At 43.3% G+C, this 17,843-nt stretch overlaps 1 protein-coding gene across 1 annotated transcript in view; it reads left to right on the top strand.

Annotated features, from left to right (window-relative positions):
• Positions 1 to 17,843, top strand: part of MASTL (microtubule associated serine/threonine kinase like) — a 1,083,009-nt gene that overhangs the window by 237,514 nt on the left and 827,652 nt on the right. The window contains exon 2 of the mRNA XM_044064547.1: positions 13,279 to 13,385. Within this exon, the coding sequence (XP_043920482.1) occupies positions 13,279 to 13,385 (107 nt within the window). The remainder of the gene's footprint in view (positions 1 to 13,278; positions 13,386 to 17,843) is intronic.

Raw genomic sequence — 17,843 nt, 5'->3', positions numbered from 1 at the left:
TTTTTGGTGCAAATGCTAAGGATGTGTTAAAGACCATCGAAGAAAAAGCAAAATCAGTTCAGACTGTGAAAGATTTCCTCCAGGTTCAACCCCCCAGATTCAGTAGGAATTGGCCTTCAAAAAACTGGTCCTTTCCTAATCCAGAAAAGTTTCAAAGGGGTAAGAACAGACGTGGCCGAGTAAGAGGCCAATACAGAGGCCCTTACAGGGGACGACAATGGCAGCCAGGAAACCAAAGAAGTGACGCAGGGGTTTCACCTGCCCCACAACCACAATCTCAATGACTTTCCTCTACTACCGCCTACCAGGGAACAACTAGAAGCTCCCTTGGGTGGAATATTATCTCTGTTTGCAGAAAACTGGCACAGACTGACAAAGGACAAATGGATTTTGGACATTATAGACCGAGGGTACAGGTTTCATTTTCATACCTTACCAAGAAAACAAGGCATGCCAAACCTACCACAAAATCAGAGGGCAGAGGCTATCAAGCAAATCACTCTGCTGACTCGGATGAAAGCAATAGAAAGAGTTCCACAACAAGAACAAGACCAGGGGTTTTACTCAAGACTGTTCCTTGTTCCAAGAAAAGAATCTCAATGGACACCAATACTGGACTTGTCCGCATTAAACACCTTTCTCATAGTACCAAAGTTCAAAATGCTGACTCTACAGCAACTCCTCCCCATGCTGGGCAAGGGGTCGTGGCTGATTACTCTGGACCTCAAGGAGGCATACCTGCATGTCCCTATCAGACACAGCTGCAGAAGATACCTCAGATTTCTTGCAGGGCCAGAGCATTATCAATTCTCAGCATTGCCATTTGGCTTATCTACTGCGCCCAGAGTATTCACAAAATGCCTGGCTTCAGTAATTGCTCATTGCAGTCTCCAGGGTATACAAATTTACCCGTACCTGGACGACTGCCTCATACAAGCGGACGACAAATTGATGTTGACAAAAAACCTGGATTATGTCATACGATTACTTCAAGCTCTGGGATACACAGTCAACTTCCAAAAGTCAAGACTGCAGCCATCCCAGCAAATAATCTTCTTAGGAGCCAAACTAGACGCAGCCTCTCAGATGGCTTACCTGACAAGACAAGCAAGAGAAGTTAACTCATTACTTCAAAGGTTTAGCAAAACTCACCCAGATGACTGCAAGGAGATTCCTACAGGCCCTGGGTTACATGGCATCCTGCATTCTCCTGGTTCCATTAGCAAGACTACACATGAGAAAGCTTCAATGGTACCTAAAAAGCATTTGGTCTCAACACAGCAACAACCTGGAGACAATCATACCACTCATTCCATGCCTACAAAAGGAATTCCTATGGTGGGCCTCGGTGAGCCAGGCAAACACAGGTATGTCATTCAAAAGACCACAGATAACACAGACCATGACTACAGACGCCTCAGACCTCGGATGGGGGGCACACATGGAAGGCAGGTGCATACAAGGACAAAGGTCTCCAAAGGAAACACATCTGCATTTAAACCAAAAGGAAATGCTGGCAGTAATGCATGCCATCGAGGCCTTTCAACGCCAACTCCAGCAAGGCCATTTACTGATACGGACAGACAACACCACTGTGATGTGGTACATAAACAAGCAAGGGGGCACCCACTCTTAACTCTTTTGCAGACTGACAATGCAACTTTGGGAGAAATCACTGAGCCTAAACATCCAGTTACAATCCCAGTTTGTTCCAGGAAAAGACAATGTGTTGGCGGACAGCCTAAGCAGGAATTTCACAGATCCACACGAGTGGAGGTTACATCCGAAGGCCTTCAGACAGCTCACTTCGACATGGGGCAAGCCAGAAGTGGACCTATTTGCCTCTCACCTCAACCATCTTCTACCAAAATTCTGCACAAGGACATACCATCCAAAAGCTTGGAAAATAGATGCCCTCTCATTCAACTGGAACTCCCTAGCAATCTATGCATTCCCACCTCTGCCACTGATGACCTCAGTATTACTAAAGATCAAAGCAGAGAAACCCAAGGGAATCCTAATAGCTCCGGACTGGCCAAGACAACACTGGTACCCACTACTACGGAGCATATGTCACACCAGGAGGTGGGCCCTTCCCCAGTGGCCTCTACTTTTGACTCAACACAATTTCGAAACACTGCATCCAAATCTTCAGACACTGCAGCTAACAGCCTGGGAGATCCCATAAATAAATTCAGCTTATCTCTCTCCAAGGAAGTTCAGCGGATACTAACAGAGGCTCGAAGACCATCCACCATAAAGGTTTACTTAGCAAAGTGGAAAAGATTCAGCAATTGGAATACCAGCAAGGGACATGATGCATCATTGTTGAACATCCCACTCATCTTGGAATATTTGGCAGATATGTTAAAGAACGGCCTCTCATATTCTTCCATAAAGATACATGCATCTGCTATTTCAGCTAGATACAACACTGATCCTCCTGTTTTTTCTCGCCCTTTATTAAAGCAATTCCTCAGGGGAATCAAGAACATTAAGCCACCAAGAAAGGCCCCAGTGCCAGCCTGGGACCTCAATTTTGTCCTACCTCCATTTGAGCCAGCAGCTTCAGTCTACTTGCAATTTCACTCATGGAAGACAGCTTTCCTGTTGGCAATTACCTCAGCAAGAAGGGTTTCGGAGCTACAGGCCCTAATGGCAATGCCACCCTTTATTATTTTTCACAGAGACAGTGTTTCATTAAGGACCAACCCTACTTTTATGACAAAGGTGGTATCTAGGGTTGCTTTAAATCAAGCCATTCATCTGCCTGCTTTCTTCCCCAATCCTGAGAATAAGGGGGAAAGACTGTTGCATACCTTGGACATTCACAGACAACTTCGATACTACCTGGACAGAACCAAGGCCAGTAGGAAGTCTGAACAACTTTTTGTAGCTTACGCCCCTGCAGTCCAAGGAAAAGCAATTTCAAAACAGACTATTTCTAAATGGATTGGACATTGCATCAGATTCTGTTATTCCTTTCATGGAAAGACTGTTCCAGCCAATGTCAGACCACATTCCACTAGAGCTACAGCCACCTCTACAGCATTCTTAAGAGAGGTGCCTACCAAGGACATTCTAGAAGCTGCTACACGGAGCTCCGTGCATACATTCTCCAAACACTACAATCTCCCTCTATACTCCAGATCCAGAGCAGGCTTTGCTTCGGCAGTCCTGCAGGGTTTGATTGCCACACCATCTTTTTCCTAGAGCATTCCTCCTCCCCCAGCTAAGCTATGGTATTCTACCCACATGTTATGACTGCAGTTGCATTCTTGAAGGACATAGTACAGTTTTGTACCTACCGTAAATGTAGATGTCCGATAGACATGCAACTGCAGTCGGATTTTCCCTCCCTCCATACCCCTCTATGCCTAGGGTCCATTCCTATCCCTGTTTCCCTTAGCTGGGGATATCTGTTATGGTGTATTTGTTTTATTGCTCATTTATTTGTTTGGAATCCTGTTTTTGTCTTCCAATTTGATTACAGCCTTCCTTGGAGGGCACCTGGCATCTGGGGCAAGAAACACTGAAGAAAATGGCGTCGGCTGATGCTTATGTACTCCAGCCGCTCTGACGTCGGAGAGAAATGCGACATCAGCCGACGTCAGACCCAGACTTTGGAATCCGGCCGACCGAGGGCTGCCTGAGGCAGGACAACCCACATGTTATGACTGCAGTTGCATGTCTATCGGACATCTACATTTATGGTAGGTACAAAACTGTACTTTTTGCTTATTACTCTGATATATACAAGGCAAGTCTCTGAGCTGCAATCTATCTTTGTGGGCTGACCTTATCAGTTTTTCTACAAGGACAGTGTTGTTTTACATGTTATGAGCTATTTACATTCACCCCCTCCAATCACAAGCAGCATCACTGCTTGAATCATTACATAACCACTAATTTCCCCTTATATTGTTTCCATCTGAGCCAGATAGCTTTATAACTTTGCTTCCTTTCCCATTTTCCCTATTCCTGTCCCCTTAGGTGTTCCATTAGGGAATCTAATTTACATATTATTGGGCTTTCTTCTTTCTATCCTTTTTTTTTTTTATTATTATTACTTTCTTTGCTTTGATGCAGATTATCCACAGTATAGGCTGAAGTCTACTACTAAAAGTGGGCAAGCCTGGGATTTTTGAAGACCCGAGTCAGGACACACAATTTGCAACAGTAGTTCAGTTAAAAATCATGATGTTTGGAAGTTAAGAACAAATTATTTATATAAAAAAATATATAGTTACAGCCAAATAGAAATTGGCATTGCCATATTTACTGAAATGAATAAATGGTGACAGTATGTTGATCACAGTCCCTAACAGCTTACAGCTAGCCACCCCTTCACCATGCCCAAACTAAACGTCTGCTGACAATGAAAATCGAAAAAATATATAATGAACACAGCACAGAAGTACAGCACTTTGTAAGCAGGGACAGGAATATTGGCATGGCTAGCAGGGACAGGAATATTGGCATGGCTAGTGGAAAGAAATACTTTTTTCGCCTTGTGGGGTCTAATGTTGATTTAGTGCATAGTAACTTCACCATAGGTTCATAGGTTCATACTAGGCTATCTGCCCAAGGGCGTTTATAAGCCTAGCCCATAGTTATGTGGCTTTCGCCACCCCTTTAGTTTGAATAAAAACTATGCCTATCATTTTGCTGTGCCTCTGTCAAGCAGTGACACTGAAGTAATCCCTGGGGTATATCTGCGATCTCCCATCCATTGGTCAAGATTCCTCTTGAACAAGGCCAGCGAGGTGCTCTGCCTCACATGTACCGGGATTTTGTTCCACAGCACAGGGAGTCTCTGGGTGATGAATCTGTCCCTCCAGCACGTTCTATTTATAACCGTGTCAAGGTTTAAGTCTCCCGCCCTTGTGGTTCTGAGGGATCTAGATTTTTTGAGGTGAAGCATAGTCAAAACCCCAAGGTAAAACTAGATACACGGTCTAAATGGAACAACAAAAGCCTTGTGAAATGCTGGATTTTATTAGTTTTATGTAAGAAACAGTATTTCAGTTACATTAAGGCAGCCCATCATAATTGTAAAAACAAGCAGTATTCTTAACCTAAATATTTGAGTACAGAATAAATACACTGTCCTAGTGGACAGTACCCTTTCTCGGAAGGTACACCTGTACAACAAAATATTATAACACTGGCAAACTTTTCTATTTGATAGATATTGTTCTCCAGCAAACCATATCAACCACAATTGCCCTTTTTCTTTAATATATTTATGCCTCCCAAATGATATCTCCTTTCTGAATATTCATTTCTCACTGTGAAAAGAATGAAAAACATTAAGAACTACAGTAACATTTTGCTGTTTCAGCTTGTGACTGGTAAATACGAAAATAAAATTGCCAAAGATTCCAAAGACAACCACAAGGCATTCAGTAGCTATGTCAAGAATCTAAATGGCAATGCTCAGATCTGCTGTGAGCTACAACAGAATGGCATTAAATATAATGATCCCAAGGATATTGCCAATGTCCTGGCAGATCGATTCAGTGCCAACTTCACCCCCCCTCTCACCCCCTAAAGGGCCCATCTCAATACTGAAAGATTGCTAAATTCCGGTAATAACTGCCACACAGGCAAAAACCGCACTCTCGAAAGCTAAGAATACAGCATCTATGGCACCAGATGACATCCCGGGCTGTGTATTACATGAACTACAAAATGAACTGGCACCTCACCTAAGTGTCATGTTTAATCATAGCCTCACCTCAGGCTTCGTGTCCACTGAGTGGCGCACAGCTACAGTTATCCCATTCCACAAGGGGGGGGGGTCCACCTTGGGTCCTGGGAACTACTCCCCCATCAGTCTGACAAGCCTGATCTGCAAGGCCATGGAACGTATTATCATGGAACTTATAAACAAAGACATTGACAACCTTCAAACACTTGACCCCCACCCAGTTTGGGTTCGTGAAGGGCAGATCTTGTCTCCTGAACCTGATTGACTTTTTCGAATCAGTCTCCAGAACTGTTGCCTAAGGTAAGGCGGTCCACACAGCCTATCTGGACCTCGCCAAAGCCTTCGACACCATCCCCCACTCTAGAATCATAGATAAACTTACTAAGCTGGGCATTAATCCCTATGTCACTCGATGGGTTGCCAGCTGGCCTACTGACAGAATCCACACTGTAAAAGTAGCCGACTCCAAATCCAGCTCCAGACAAGTGACACGTGGGGTACCTCAGGGTTCAATCCTGGGACCGCTCTTGTTTGGCATCTACTTCTCTGAAGTCCAGGCCAACACTAAGGGACTCTGGCTAATAAAGTTCGCAGATGACTGCAAACTGGGAGCCATTATTTAATCCCCAAATGATGTGAATATTCTACAAAAAGGCCTTACAGAAACAGATGCTTGGTGCCAGAGCCATGGGCTCAAAAATGCCAAGAAATGTATAGTTATCCCCTTTGGGAAAAAACATGTACCCAAGAATTACCACATAGGTGGCAGTACACTAAACACTGAGTGTGATAAGAGACTTAGGGACACAGGTGGACAGTGGTCTCATCTTCGATAACCACATCGCCACAATGGTCAGGAAATCCTTCTAAGTGGCACATATCATCACTAAGGGCTTTTCATCCAGAAAAAAGGAGGTCATTGTCCCATTGTACTCATCCCTCATTAGACCCATTATAGAATACAACGCCCTTTTAGGTATGTACCTCTCAAGACATCTGCAACAACTGGAAAGGCCGCAGAAATACCTCACTAAAAGAATCACAGGCCTAAAGCAGATGCCCCATGCTGAGCATCTAAAAAAAAAAACTACAGCTATACTCTGTCACATATAGTCTACTCAGAGGTGATCTCTGCTTAACATACAAGGCCATGTCAACCCCAGAGATGCTGGACATGCTACACGTAAAGAAATCCCAATCCCTCAGTCACATGCTCCAGGGATCTAAACCTTGTCATCACAATGAACAAAGCATGCTGGAGGGATATGTTCCTGACCCAGAGACTCCCCAGACTCTGGAATAGACTGCCCATACATGTCAAGCAGAGTGCCTCTTTGGCCCTGTTCAAAAGGAACCTTGACAATTGGATGGGAGATAGGAAATTCACCCTGGGGATCACGTCAGTCACCCTGCTTGACAGGGGTCCAGGGAAGTAAATATTGTGGGAAGAAATAGCCAGGAAATTGTTATGGCTAGGCTTGTATTGGTCCTAGGGCCGATAGCCTAGTACCAACCTATGAACCTAAATCCATCTTTTATACCAAAAGTTGTTTATGAATTTACCCTGAATCAAGCCATCATCTCCTGTTTTTTTTTTTTTTTTCCAGAACCTAAAAACAATGGGAGAAGATTCTGCATACCTTGGATGGCGCACATGCTGGTCAGGTTCTACAATGACCAAACTAAGCACTTCAGGAAAGCTGAACTGCTATTTATTTCCTATTCTGAGACTAAGAAGGGTCAAACTTTTTCTAAGCAAATGATTGCTTATTGGCTCTTCTCTGTTATTGTTTTTTTGTTACTCCCACCAAATAAAAATGCAAGGTAGGGCTGCTCTTTAAACCTGCAGTCTGCAACTAGCACATTAGTAAAATTACAAAAACATTGTAGCTTACTGATTGGCTTTCCCTTAGCAATTTTCTGCTATGGCCCTGATTTACCCCTACCTAGCATAGTTTCTGCCCCCACCACAGCACAGTTACTGCACTTATTTCCTTTACTAACTCTATCTCCCTAGCCAGCGACAATAAACCAGTGTCGTGTCTCTTCTTCGATCACTCCATCCTCCTCTTCAGACTTTCTCAACTCAGCCTCTCTTTGGCAACTATCTCTTGGTTTAACAGCCATCTCACTGACGGACAGCAATCTGTCAAATGGCTCTCTGCTCCATTTCCCTTTTTCCCATCAGAGTGGGTGTCCCACAAGGCTCAGTTCTAGGCCCCCTTATTTTTAACATATTTACTACCCAACTTCACACATCCAGTCCTCAGTAATCCCTCATACAGTACGCAGACAGCTTCACAATCACCTCAATTGCTGACAACCCCTCTGACCTGTTCACCCTGACAAAAACATCTTTCAACCTTAGTGAAACATGGCTTACTAACAACCAACTTGTACTTAACCCTAAAAAGAAAAACCTTCTCTTCCTCCCGAAATCCCCTCGCCCATCTTAAATCCTCATTCATCATCTCTTCTGTTAACAACACTACTATCATAGCTGAAACCCACACTAAGCTCCTTGGAGCAATCATAGATGACCAAACTTAAATTTGATCTCCATGTACTTCACTGTATCAAGAAAATCCCATCAAAAGTTTGACCTGCTGTATAGAAACAAAAGGTTCTTTATACCCAGCTCCAGAATCTCACTTGCCCAAGCATGTCTTCTCCCTAACCTCATCTACAGCTCACAAATCTTAACTAACTTAAAATCCTCACTACTTTCCACTCGAAACCACTTACAACAAAGTTGCTAGATTTGCAGCTTCAAAATCACATCATCACGCTCTCCAGACATTCAACTGGCTAGAGTTTCCTAACCAAATCTTATTTACTCGACTTTTTTACCATCTTTACGATCCATTTTACCCTGAACAAGCCCTCCTCCTGCCCTAACATCTTCTCACTTGTCCCCCCTATAATCCCCCTCGATCCCTCAGAAGCTCAGACCAATGTCTCTTACAGATTCACAAACCTAAAAAAATCTATTGGACAGAATCTTTACAGCTGCTTTCCTGTTCTTTCATGGAACAAGCTTCCTATGACCCGCAGAAATATTACCCATGTCCATGAATTCAAGAAAACTCTCAAATTACCCAAACAGCTCCTGGACCTGTAACTGCAGTCATCCCACTTGAACCCATTCCTATCTCCTGCATTATCTTCTCAATTCCTCCATTTCCTTCCTGTTCCTCCCTTTCCTCTAATCTTATCAAAACTAACCACATTAGTATGACAAAATAGCCGCCTATTACTCCCCATGCTCATTCACTTCCTAGTTTTGGAAACATGCTACCTGCTTCCTAATTGCAATTTCTTTTTATATTAAATATCTACACCAACTGTAACTTATAAAACAAACTGCTTAGAATTGTACAGTTGTCCACTGAGGACAATCCTAATGTGTTTTTGCCACTTTTTTGTTATTACCTGATTCTATACTTAGTTCAAATGTCCCTTTTGCTGATTTCTCTTACTTGTACTGTAATTGGACATTTGCTTAATTATTTAATTGTATATAGTTTATTGTATTTTACTTCAATCAGGTATATATTTTATTTAATCATACAGTTTTTCTTGCTTATACTCTGGAGCTTTTCTCCCTGGGCCTCTGCTGAAAAAGGGCATTAGCTCAGTTGGACTATCCCAGTCAAGAAATGTCAAAAAAATCAATAAATGGTGAATCTATTCCAGGCAAGGGTAAGGCACATTCCAGCAGAGCCTTATTCACTTTGGTGGCATGTTTTAAAGGTGTGGACACCAGAAGCATTCTATAGGGAACAACCTGGTCCTCTGTCCATAAATTCACAAAGCACTATAAACTGGATTCTTTCTCTAATTCCAGAACAGGCTTTTTGAGGACTACTCTCCAGAGGCTCATGAATCATTATCCTTCCTCTCTCCAGGCAGGGTAAGCTTTTGGGAATCTACCCATATGCCACTGAGGCAGTGTGAATGAGGAACATGGTGCAATTGTACAGGTCCTAGTTATCTGTAACAGTAGATGTTTAAACTTCACACTGCTTCAGTTGCCTCGGACTACGCCTGGGGGGCACACATGACAGATCAGTGCATTCAGGGCAAATGGTCCCAAAAAGAAAAGCACATACACATCAATCAAAAGGAAATGCTAGCAGTAATAAATGCTATTATGGCTTTCAAAGACCTTCTGCATCCAGGCCAACTATTGATAAGGACAGACAACACCACAGTAATGTGGTACATAAACAAACAGGGAGGAACCCATTCATACCCCCTATGCAGGCTGGCCATGTCACTTTGGAACATGGCTCTGGAATTACAAATCGAACTTCAAGCACAGTACTTGCCAGGCAAGGAAAACACGCTGGCAAACAACCTAAGCAGAAATATGACAGACCCACACGAATGGAAGTTGACCCTTAAGTTTTTATAGAAATAATTCAAGCATGGGGAAGGCCAGACATAGATCTCTTTTCCTCCCACAAAAATCACCAATTGACAAAATTCTGCTCAAGGACTTTTCATCCAGAGGCCTGGAGAGTGGACGCTCTCTCTTTCAGTTGGACAACAATGACAGTTTATGCCTTTCCACCTCTTCCTCTGCTGCCCAAAGTTCTATTAAAAACCGAAGCAGACAGACCAAAGATGATTCTCATTGCTCCAGACTGGCCAAGACTCCACTGGTACCCACTCCTGAGGAGCCTGACGCATTCCCCACCATGGACCCTACCTCTAATGCCGCTTCTTCTGACTCAGCACAGGTTCAAAACTCTTCACAGTCAGCTGAAAACACTCAATCTGGCCGCATGGAAGATTCCTTAACTTCACAACAGACCCTACTCTCCAAGGAGGTGCAGGATGTCATTTTGGAGGTCAGAAGGCCTTCTACAAGGAAAGCTTACTCCGCAAAATGGAAGCGATTTTGTGTCTGGAATGAGAAAAAGGGCCAGAATCCTGGAATACTGAATTTACCTCACATATTACAGTATCTAGCTGAGCTGCTAAGCAGTGGACTTTCATTCTCCTCCATCAAAATCCATGCCATTTCTGCAGAATACAACACTGATCCTCCTTTATTCTCTCAGCCCCTCTTAAGACAGTTCCTCAGAGGGACTAAGAATATAAAACCCCCAAGGAAACAACCAATACCTGCTTGGGACCTCAATTTCATTCTAGAAAAGCTGACCTTGCCTCCTTTTGAGCCAGCTGCCTCAACAAGTTTGCAATATTTGTCCTGGAAAACAGCCTTCCTTCTGGCTATCACCTCAGCTCGCAGGATATCGGAACTACAAGCCCTCATGTCTGTGCAGCCTTTCATAATTTTCCATCAGGACAGAGTTTCCTTATGGATCAATCCGTCCTTTATGCCAAAGGTGGTATCCAGGGTAGCTTTGAATCAGGCTATTCACTTACCTACCTTTTACCCTAATCCTCAAAACAAAGAGGAGAGACTACTACATTCCTTGGACATCCACAGACAGCTACGTTATTATTTGGACAGAACAAAGCCTTTCAGAAAATCAGAACAACTCTTTGTGTCCTATGCTATAGGAGCTCAAGGGAAGCCAATTTCCAAACAGACAATCTCAAAATGGATAGCCCACTGCATACGCTTTTGTTACTCTTTTCATGGTAAAACTGTGCCTGCAGGCATCAGATCTCACTCCACAAGGGCCACAGCTACCTCTGCAGCTTTCCTCAGAGGAGGTCCTACCAAAGATATTTTGGAAGCAGCCACTTGGAGTTCTGTGCATACCTTCTCCAAGCACTACCACCTACCATTATACTCCAAAACTAGAGCAGGCTTTGCCACTGCAGTCTTGCAGGGCATCCTGGCTCCTCTTAGTTCCACCTAGTGCCTACCACCCCTTTTTTAGCTTTGGGATTCTACCCATCTATTATGACTGCAGCTGTATGCACGATGAACATAGTACAGTTTTGTACCTACCATAAATGTAGATGTTCAAGTGCTAATAGAGCTGCAGTCCAGGTTTCCCTCCCTCCTTCCCCTCTTGGGACAGGCCTATTGGCTAACACCTCCTCATACAACTTGATTGGGGTATTCATTTATGGTGTATTTGCTTGCAACTACTGTTTTTTGATTATATTGCACTGCATTATTACATAAATGTATGTATTGCCTTCCTTCTGGGGGCACCTGACATCTGGGGCAAGAAAAACTGAAGAAAATGGCGTCGGCTGGTTCTTTTATACCCCTGTCGCACTGACGTCAGGGAAGAAGCGACGACAACCGAAGCCGGACCTAGACTTTGGAATTCGGCCGACCGAGGACCCGCCTGACGGCAGGAGAACCCATCTGTTATGACTGCAGCTGTATTAGCACTCGAACATCTACATTTATGGTAGGTACAAAACTGTACTTTAGGGGTCGCCACAGCGGAACTCCGGTCCGCTAATGATTGGCAGTTGATTTTTACGTGCTGAGTTGCCAGCCCTAATGCACAGCCTTCAACGAAGGTATGCCCATTCACACGTCTCCACACTGAAGATGCTTTAGCTGAGTCTCGAACCGGTCAGCGTGTTACTGTGAGGCGACAACGCTACCGCAGCACCACCACCGCGGATATTCACTTGTACGTCAGTACACTAGAGAATGCAATTGTAAGACTCTTGAAATATAAAGCTACTACTTATGTGAAACTATATCTTGCATAATCATGTATCTGTTTTCAGTTTTCCTTTGCATAAACATATTATAAACATTTTTGACTCATTTGTGAGGAAACTACAAGTTACTATGCATTTTGTGAATAATAAACATGAGACACAGTAACTTTCCATAACAGTTGTTTAGTAGTTCTTGTAGTAATTCTACCTCATATAAACTGAAGAGGTCTGTAGAGAAGTCCTGATGAGCACAGTGTTATGGGAGAAAGCAGAAGGGCCATATAGCCTGGAGAAGTTTATATTGCCAGGCAAAGTTCTTTCAGTCTTGTCCTACTGGTAATGTGAAGGAAACTGCTAGTCCAAGAGCTACTGTTATGGTAAGGACATAACATTTGTTTCTTCACTGGGAAACTTTATGGGCATACATGTGCCACCTGTCTTGCAGATGTTTACCAACATCTGTTCAAGTACCATACTATGACTATTGCAGGACATGGATCAATTAGTGCATGTCACTAATGAGATCCCATTCCCAGAGTTTGTGCTTGTCATGATGTTCTCACTCTAATCGTCTTTAGATGATAGTATTAGCTTTCTTTGCTTGCACTGGTACTGCAGGCGTAATTAACTTACTTTGTACTGGAACACTAATCCAGAAAATTGTACTTGGTTTTCTTTTCTTTTCTTTTCTTTTCAGAACTGTGATTGCATTGTGCTTTTCTGATGGAAATTGATGGACTTTTTACCATCTACACTTTTGTTTGTTTTAAGGTACAGATAATCTTTAATTTTACACAAAGAGCTTTTAGTTGGTTTTTTTCATTTGCTCTAGTTCATTTGCATTCCTAACTCGTTCTGTTTTAGTAAAGTTTATCATGTAAACTCTGATGTGCAAAAAAGTTGAAAGATTTTTCTTCCCCACAATAATCTTACATTTTTTTCTGTGTTTTTAGAAATAAACATGACTGATATTCTCACCACACCATCAATGATAAAACCAAAACGAGACTACTCACGTACTCCTGGACAAGTCTTGTCACTTATAAGTTCATTAGGCTTTGTAAGTATTGTTTTCAGTTATATACCTACACTGTTTAGTTATGACTTTGCAAAAGGCTCCTAGAGCTGCTTTTAATAGTTGTAACCCAAAGAGCCAGTCATCTCAGTCATGCAGACTGGTAGGGCCCTGACTGTGTCCCAGATTGCAAAAAAAGCAGTTGAGAAGCTAGCAAGCGATGATGTGAGTGAGCAGCTGAAGCTCTTTTACCCATCTTATGGGAAGGGAGATGTCCAGCCTGCTACAATGCTTGTTGAGAGAGAGGAAACGAAAGAGGAAGGGAGGCATGTAGTGTATTTGGAGATGTGCTGTTTGGCTGTGCAAAGCCAGGTTCATATGGTAACCTTCATCACATACAGAAGTGAACACGCACAGAAGGTTGGAAGATAAGCCACTGAGCAGAAAACTCCATGACCAATGCCTACATGGTGACCTCTCCCAGTGTTGGATTTTGCCTCAGTAAGTAAGGAAGGAAACAAATGGAATGTGGGGCATATTGAGTATAACATCTGTGTGTGTGTATATGTAGACTCTGCTAAAAACTCTACCAGAGCTGATCTTTCAATTAGAACCCTGTATCCCTTTCTTCTAGCCCATACTCTGACATCAATCCCTGGTAGGGAAGGCAGCCTTTTTCCTGTATTACAAACTTCTGCTTGAGCTCATCCCACTCTCTTACAGCTCTTTCTCTAGTTATTTGCTTCCAATATCTTAGATGTTCTTCATGTTTCACTGTTGCAGTCATTACATTTAGGGTAATCTGCTGGCAGTTTGCCCTCAGTCGGCCTGAATATCAAAGTCTTGGGTCCCGTGTTGGTTGTGGTCTCCTCTTCAATTACATCAGGTTGTCAGGGGTATAAAACATGAAGCCAACGCCATTTTATTCAGTCTTTCTTGCCACATTGTGCCCGAAGCAGAAGCAGTTCGCAAGTGCCGGTCGGCCGACTCCTGAAATTTTTACATTCGAGTTTCAGAACCAAAGTCCTCAATTAAAGCTAAGTACCCCATTGGGGAAGCTTTTTCTTGCTCCTTACCGATGTCAGTAAAAGTTAATAATTGCATTACTTGTGGGAAGCAAATACCTCATAAGGATTTTCATTGGTACTATATTACTTGCCTAGGCCCAGATCATAACGTGCCTTGCTGTCTGTTTTGTGCTAGATTTAACCAACGTACTATTAAGTGTCGGTATATTTTTGCTTCAAAATATGTTGGATCCAGATTTAATTACCCTGAAATGGAGTTCACAAAAAACGCAAAGAAAAAGACAGAGACAGACCGAGGTCCAAAACCGACGATGAAGCTTCTCCTAAGCCAGTCGCCGGTTCGCCGGTACTCAGTGAGTCGCTTTCGCAGCCCCTGATACCCGCTACTTTTGAGTTGCAGGCCTCTACCGAGACCCATGCGGAGTCCGGTATGCCGTGAGATTCTGAGTATTGTACCCGCGGATGTCTCTCCCTTGGGTGGGTCCGGAGCTGCTGAGCAGGCACCGGCTTCTGAGGGTGTTTTCAGGCCTCAACATTTCTATATAAAACTGACACCAGCTTCAAAAACAACTTCTGAGTCTAAAAAAATGACGCATGAGCCACGTACTCAGGCCCCTATGCCTAAAAAACAGATGATCAAAATGGGGTGAGGACTTAATTACCTTGATCAGGGGTTCCCAACCCCCCCTGCTAAGAGGCCTAGGCAAGACCCTGATTATAAATCTTCAGATCAGGTTTCTATTTCTTCTGATCAGGAATTTTCTATTCTACCTTATGAGGACTCTGATGCAGAGGAATCCATCCCATCTGCATCTCCTCTTGAGGATTATTCTTTTGGAGAAACCTTGCATACTTTAAGGGAACATTTTCATTGGGAGAGTCAGGATTTCTCTGAATCAAAAAAGAGGCTTAGGGATTTCCTTCTTCCCCAGCATAGGCCTTTGGCTATACCTCCTGTATTAGACATTGTTGATGTGTTTTCAAAATCAAGCATGGCTCCTGATTCCCTACCTCCGGCTCCTAGTAAGCCGGACAGATATTACAGGGTTCCTGACTCCCACAAATTTTTATTCAAAAATCCTGCTGCTGATCCTGAAATTATCTCACAGGGTCCCAAAGGTGTAAAGGCCTCTACAGCCAAAAATCCTACCCCCTCTGATAGAGATTCCAGGGCGCTGGATAGATGGGGAAAGAAGTTTTATACGTCTGCAGCCTTGGCAATTAGGGCCTTAAACTGCCAGTTTCATATGCTTAAATATCAACAGCATGTTATGGGCTTATTGAAACAGAACATGATGTTGATTCCTGATTGTGTGGAAAATAAAGAATTACAAGAATTATTGCATGCAGCAGAACAGGTTGAAAAGCATACTTTGCAATGTGGTTTTGATTCCTTGGAGGCCTCTTGCAGGGCCGCAGTTACAGGATCTGTGATTAGAAGGCATGCTTGGCTCAAGGAGCAAAATCTGCCTGATCATGTTAAGGCTAAATTTTTGGATGCACCATTACAGCATGATACTTTGTTTGGTAATAAGGCAGAAGAGGTTGTAAAGAAAATGGAAGACCAAGCTAAACCTATGCAAACTGTAAAATATTTCTTAAAAGTGCAGCCACCCAGATTCAGTAGGCACTGGCCTACTAAAAATTGGTCCTTTCCTGTGTCCAACAGAGCCTCACAAGGCAAAGCCAGAAGCTCAAAAGGCTCTAGATACCAATCACAGGGTTCTTGCAGGTCAAAGCAATGGGGTGCCTCTACCTCCCAATCTGGAGGAAACAAAGCACAACCCTACAGTAAGCAGTCTCAATGACTTCCCTCTACCATCACCAAGCACTTATCTTTTGGCAGCCCCATTGGGGGGAAAATTAGCACTTCATGCTCAAAACTGGCAGTTAATTACCCAGGACAAGTGGGTATTAAACATAGTATCCCAGGGGTACAGATTTCATTTCCATACTTTGCCAATTCCAAACGGTTGGCCAGATCTGCCACAAAATCAATGGGCAGAGCCTCGGAAATAAGTTACGTCCCTCATGGATATGGGTGCTATTCAACCAGTACCAGAACAGGAAAAAGGACAAGGGTTTTATTCAAGACTGTTCCTGGTACCCAGAAAAGGCAATGTCTGGCGTCCAATACTGGACTTATCGATTTTAAACACGTTCTTGGACATCCCAAAATTCAAAATGCTGACTTTACAACAGCTACTGCCCATGCTGGGCAAGAACTCTTGGTTAGTGACTCTAGACTTGAGGCATACCTGCATATCCCAATAAGGGAATCTTGCAGAAGATACCTCTGCTTCAAGGCAGGTTTTATGCATTACCAATTCTCTGCATTGCCCTTGGGCTTATCTACTGTGCCCAGGGTCTTTACAAAGTGCCTGGCACCAGTAATTGCATTTTGCAGACAAAGAAGCATACAAATCTATCCTTACTTGAATGACTGTCTCATTCAAGCAGAAAACAAGGACATTCTTCTTCAATGTCTGGCGTTTGTAAAAAGGCTTCTAACATGCCTAGGGTACACAATTAACAAAAAGAAATCACAACTGGTACCCTCTCAAAAAAATTACATTCCTGGATGCAAGCTTGAATACAACTGCCCAGATGGCTTACCTTACGCCAGACAAACAAAGGCAACTGACTATATACTTCAAACAGATGGCAACAAAAACCCAGTTATCTGCAAGACAAATTCTGCAGGCTTTGGAGTTCATGGCATCCTGCATTCTACTAATTCCATATGCAAGATTGCATAATGAGGAAACTTCAATGGTATCTAAAAAGTTTATGGAGTCAACATTGTCACAGTCTGGAAACAGATTCCTCTCATTCCCTGCCTACAACAGGAGTTTCTTTGGTGGGCAGAGACATGTCACCGGAAACAAGGTACGGTCTTTCACTCTACCCCCTGCCACCCAATCCCCAACTACAGATGCGTCAGACTATGCTTGGAGGGCCCACCTGGCGGGGAGATGCATTAGGGCATATGAAGACCAAAACAAATGCATCTGCATATCAACCAGAAAGAAATGCTAGCTGTTGAGAATGCCCTGACAGCCTTCAAGGACTTACTTCATCCAGGACAACTACTGATAAAGACTGACAACACCACAGTTATGTGGTACATAAACAAGCAGGGGGGTACACATTCCTACCCCCTTTGCAGATTAGCCATGGCATTGTGGGACACAGCCTTGACTTACCAAGTACATCTTCAAGCTCAATTCCTGCCAGGAAAACAAAATACTCTGGCAGACGACCTAAGCAGAAATCTTATGGACCCTCACGAGTGGAAACTGGATCCACAAGTCTTCAGCATGATAATACAGAAATGGGGGAGCCCAGACATAGATCTATTTGCCTCTCCCCAAAATTATCAACTGGACAAATTCTGCACAAGGACTTATCACAGACAAGCATGGAAAGTGGATGCCCTATCCTTCAGTTAGAGAAACCTATCAGTTTACTCCTT

This window comes from Protopterus annectens, chromosome 3.part0 (assembly GCF_019279795.1).
Source record: "Protopterus annectens isolate FY-2018-M chromosome 3.part0, PAN1.0, whole genome shotgun sequence".
Taxonomy (NCBI): Eukaryota; Metazoa; Chordata; order Ceratodontiformes; family Protopteridae; genus Protopterus; species Protopterus annectens.
The sequence above is the reverse complement of the archived record's forward strand: the minus strand, read 5'-3'. Positions and strand labels throughout refer to the sequence as shown.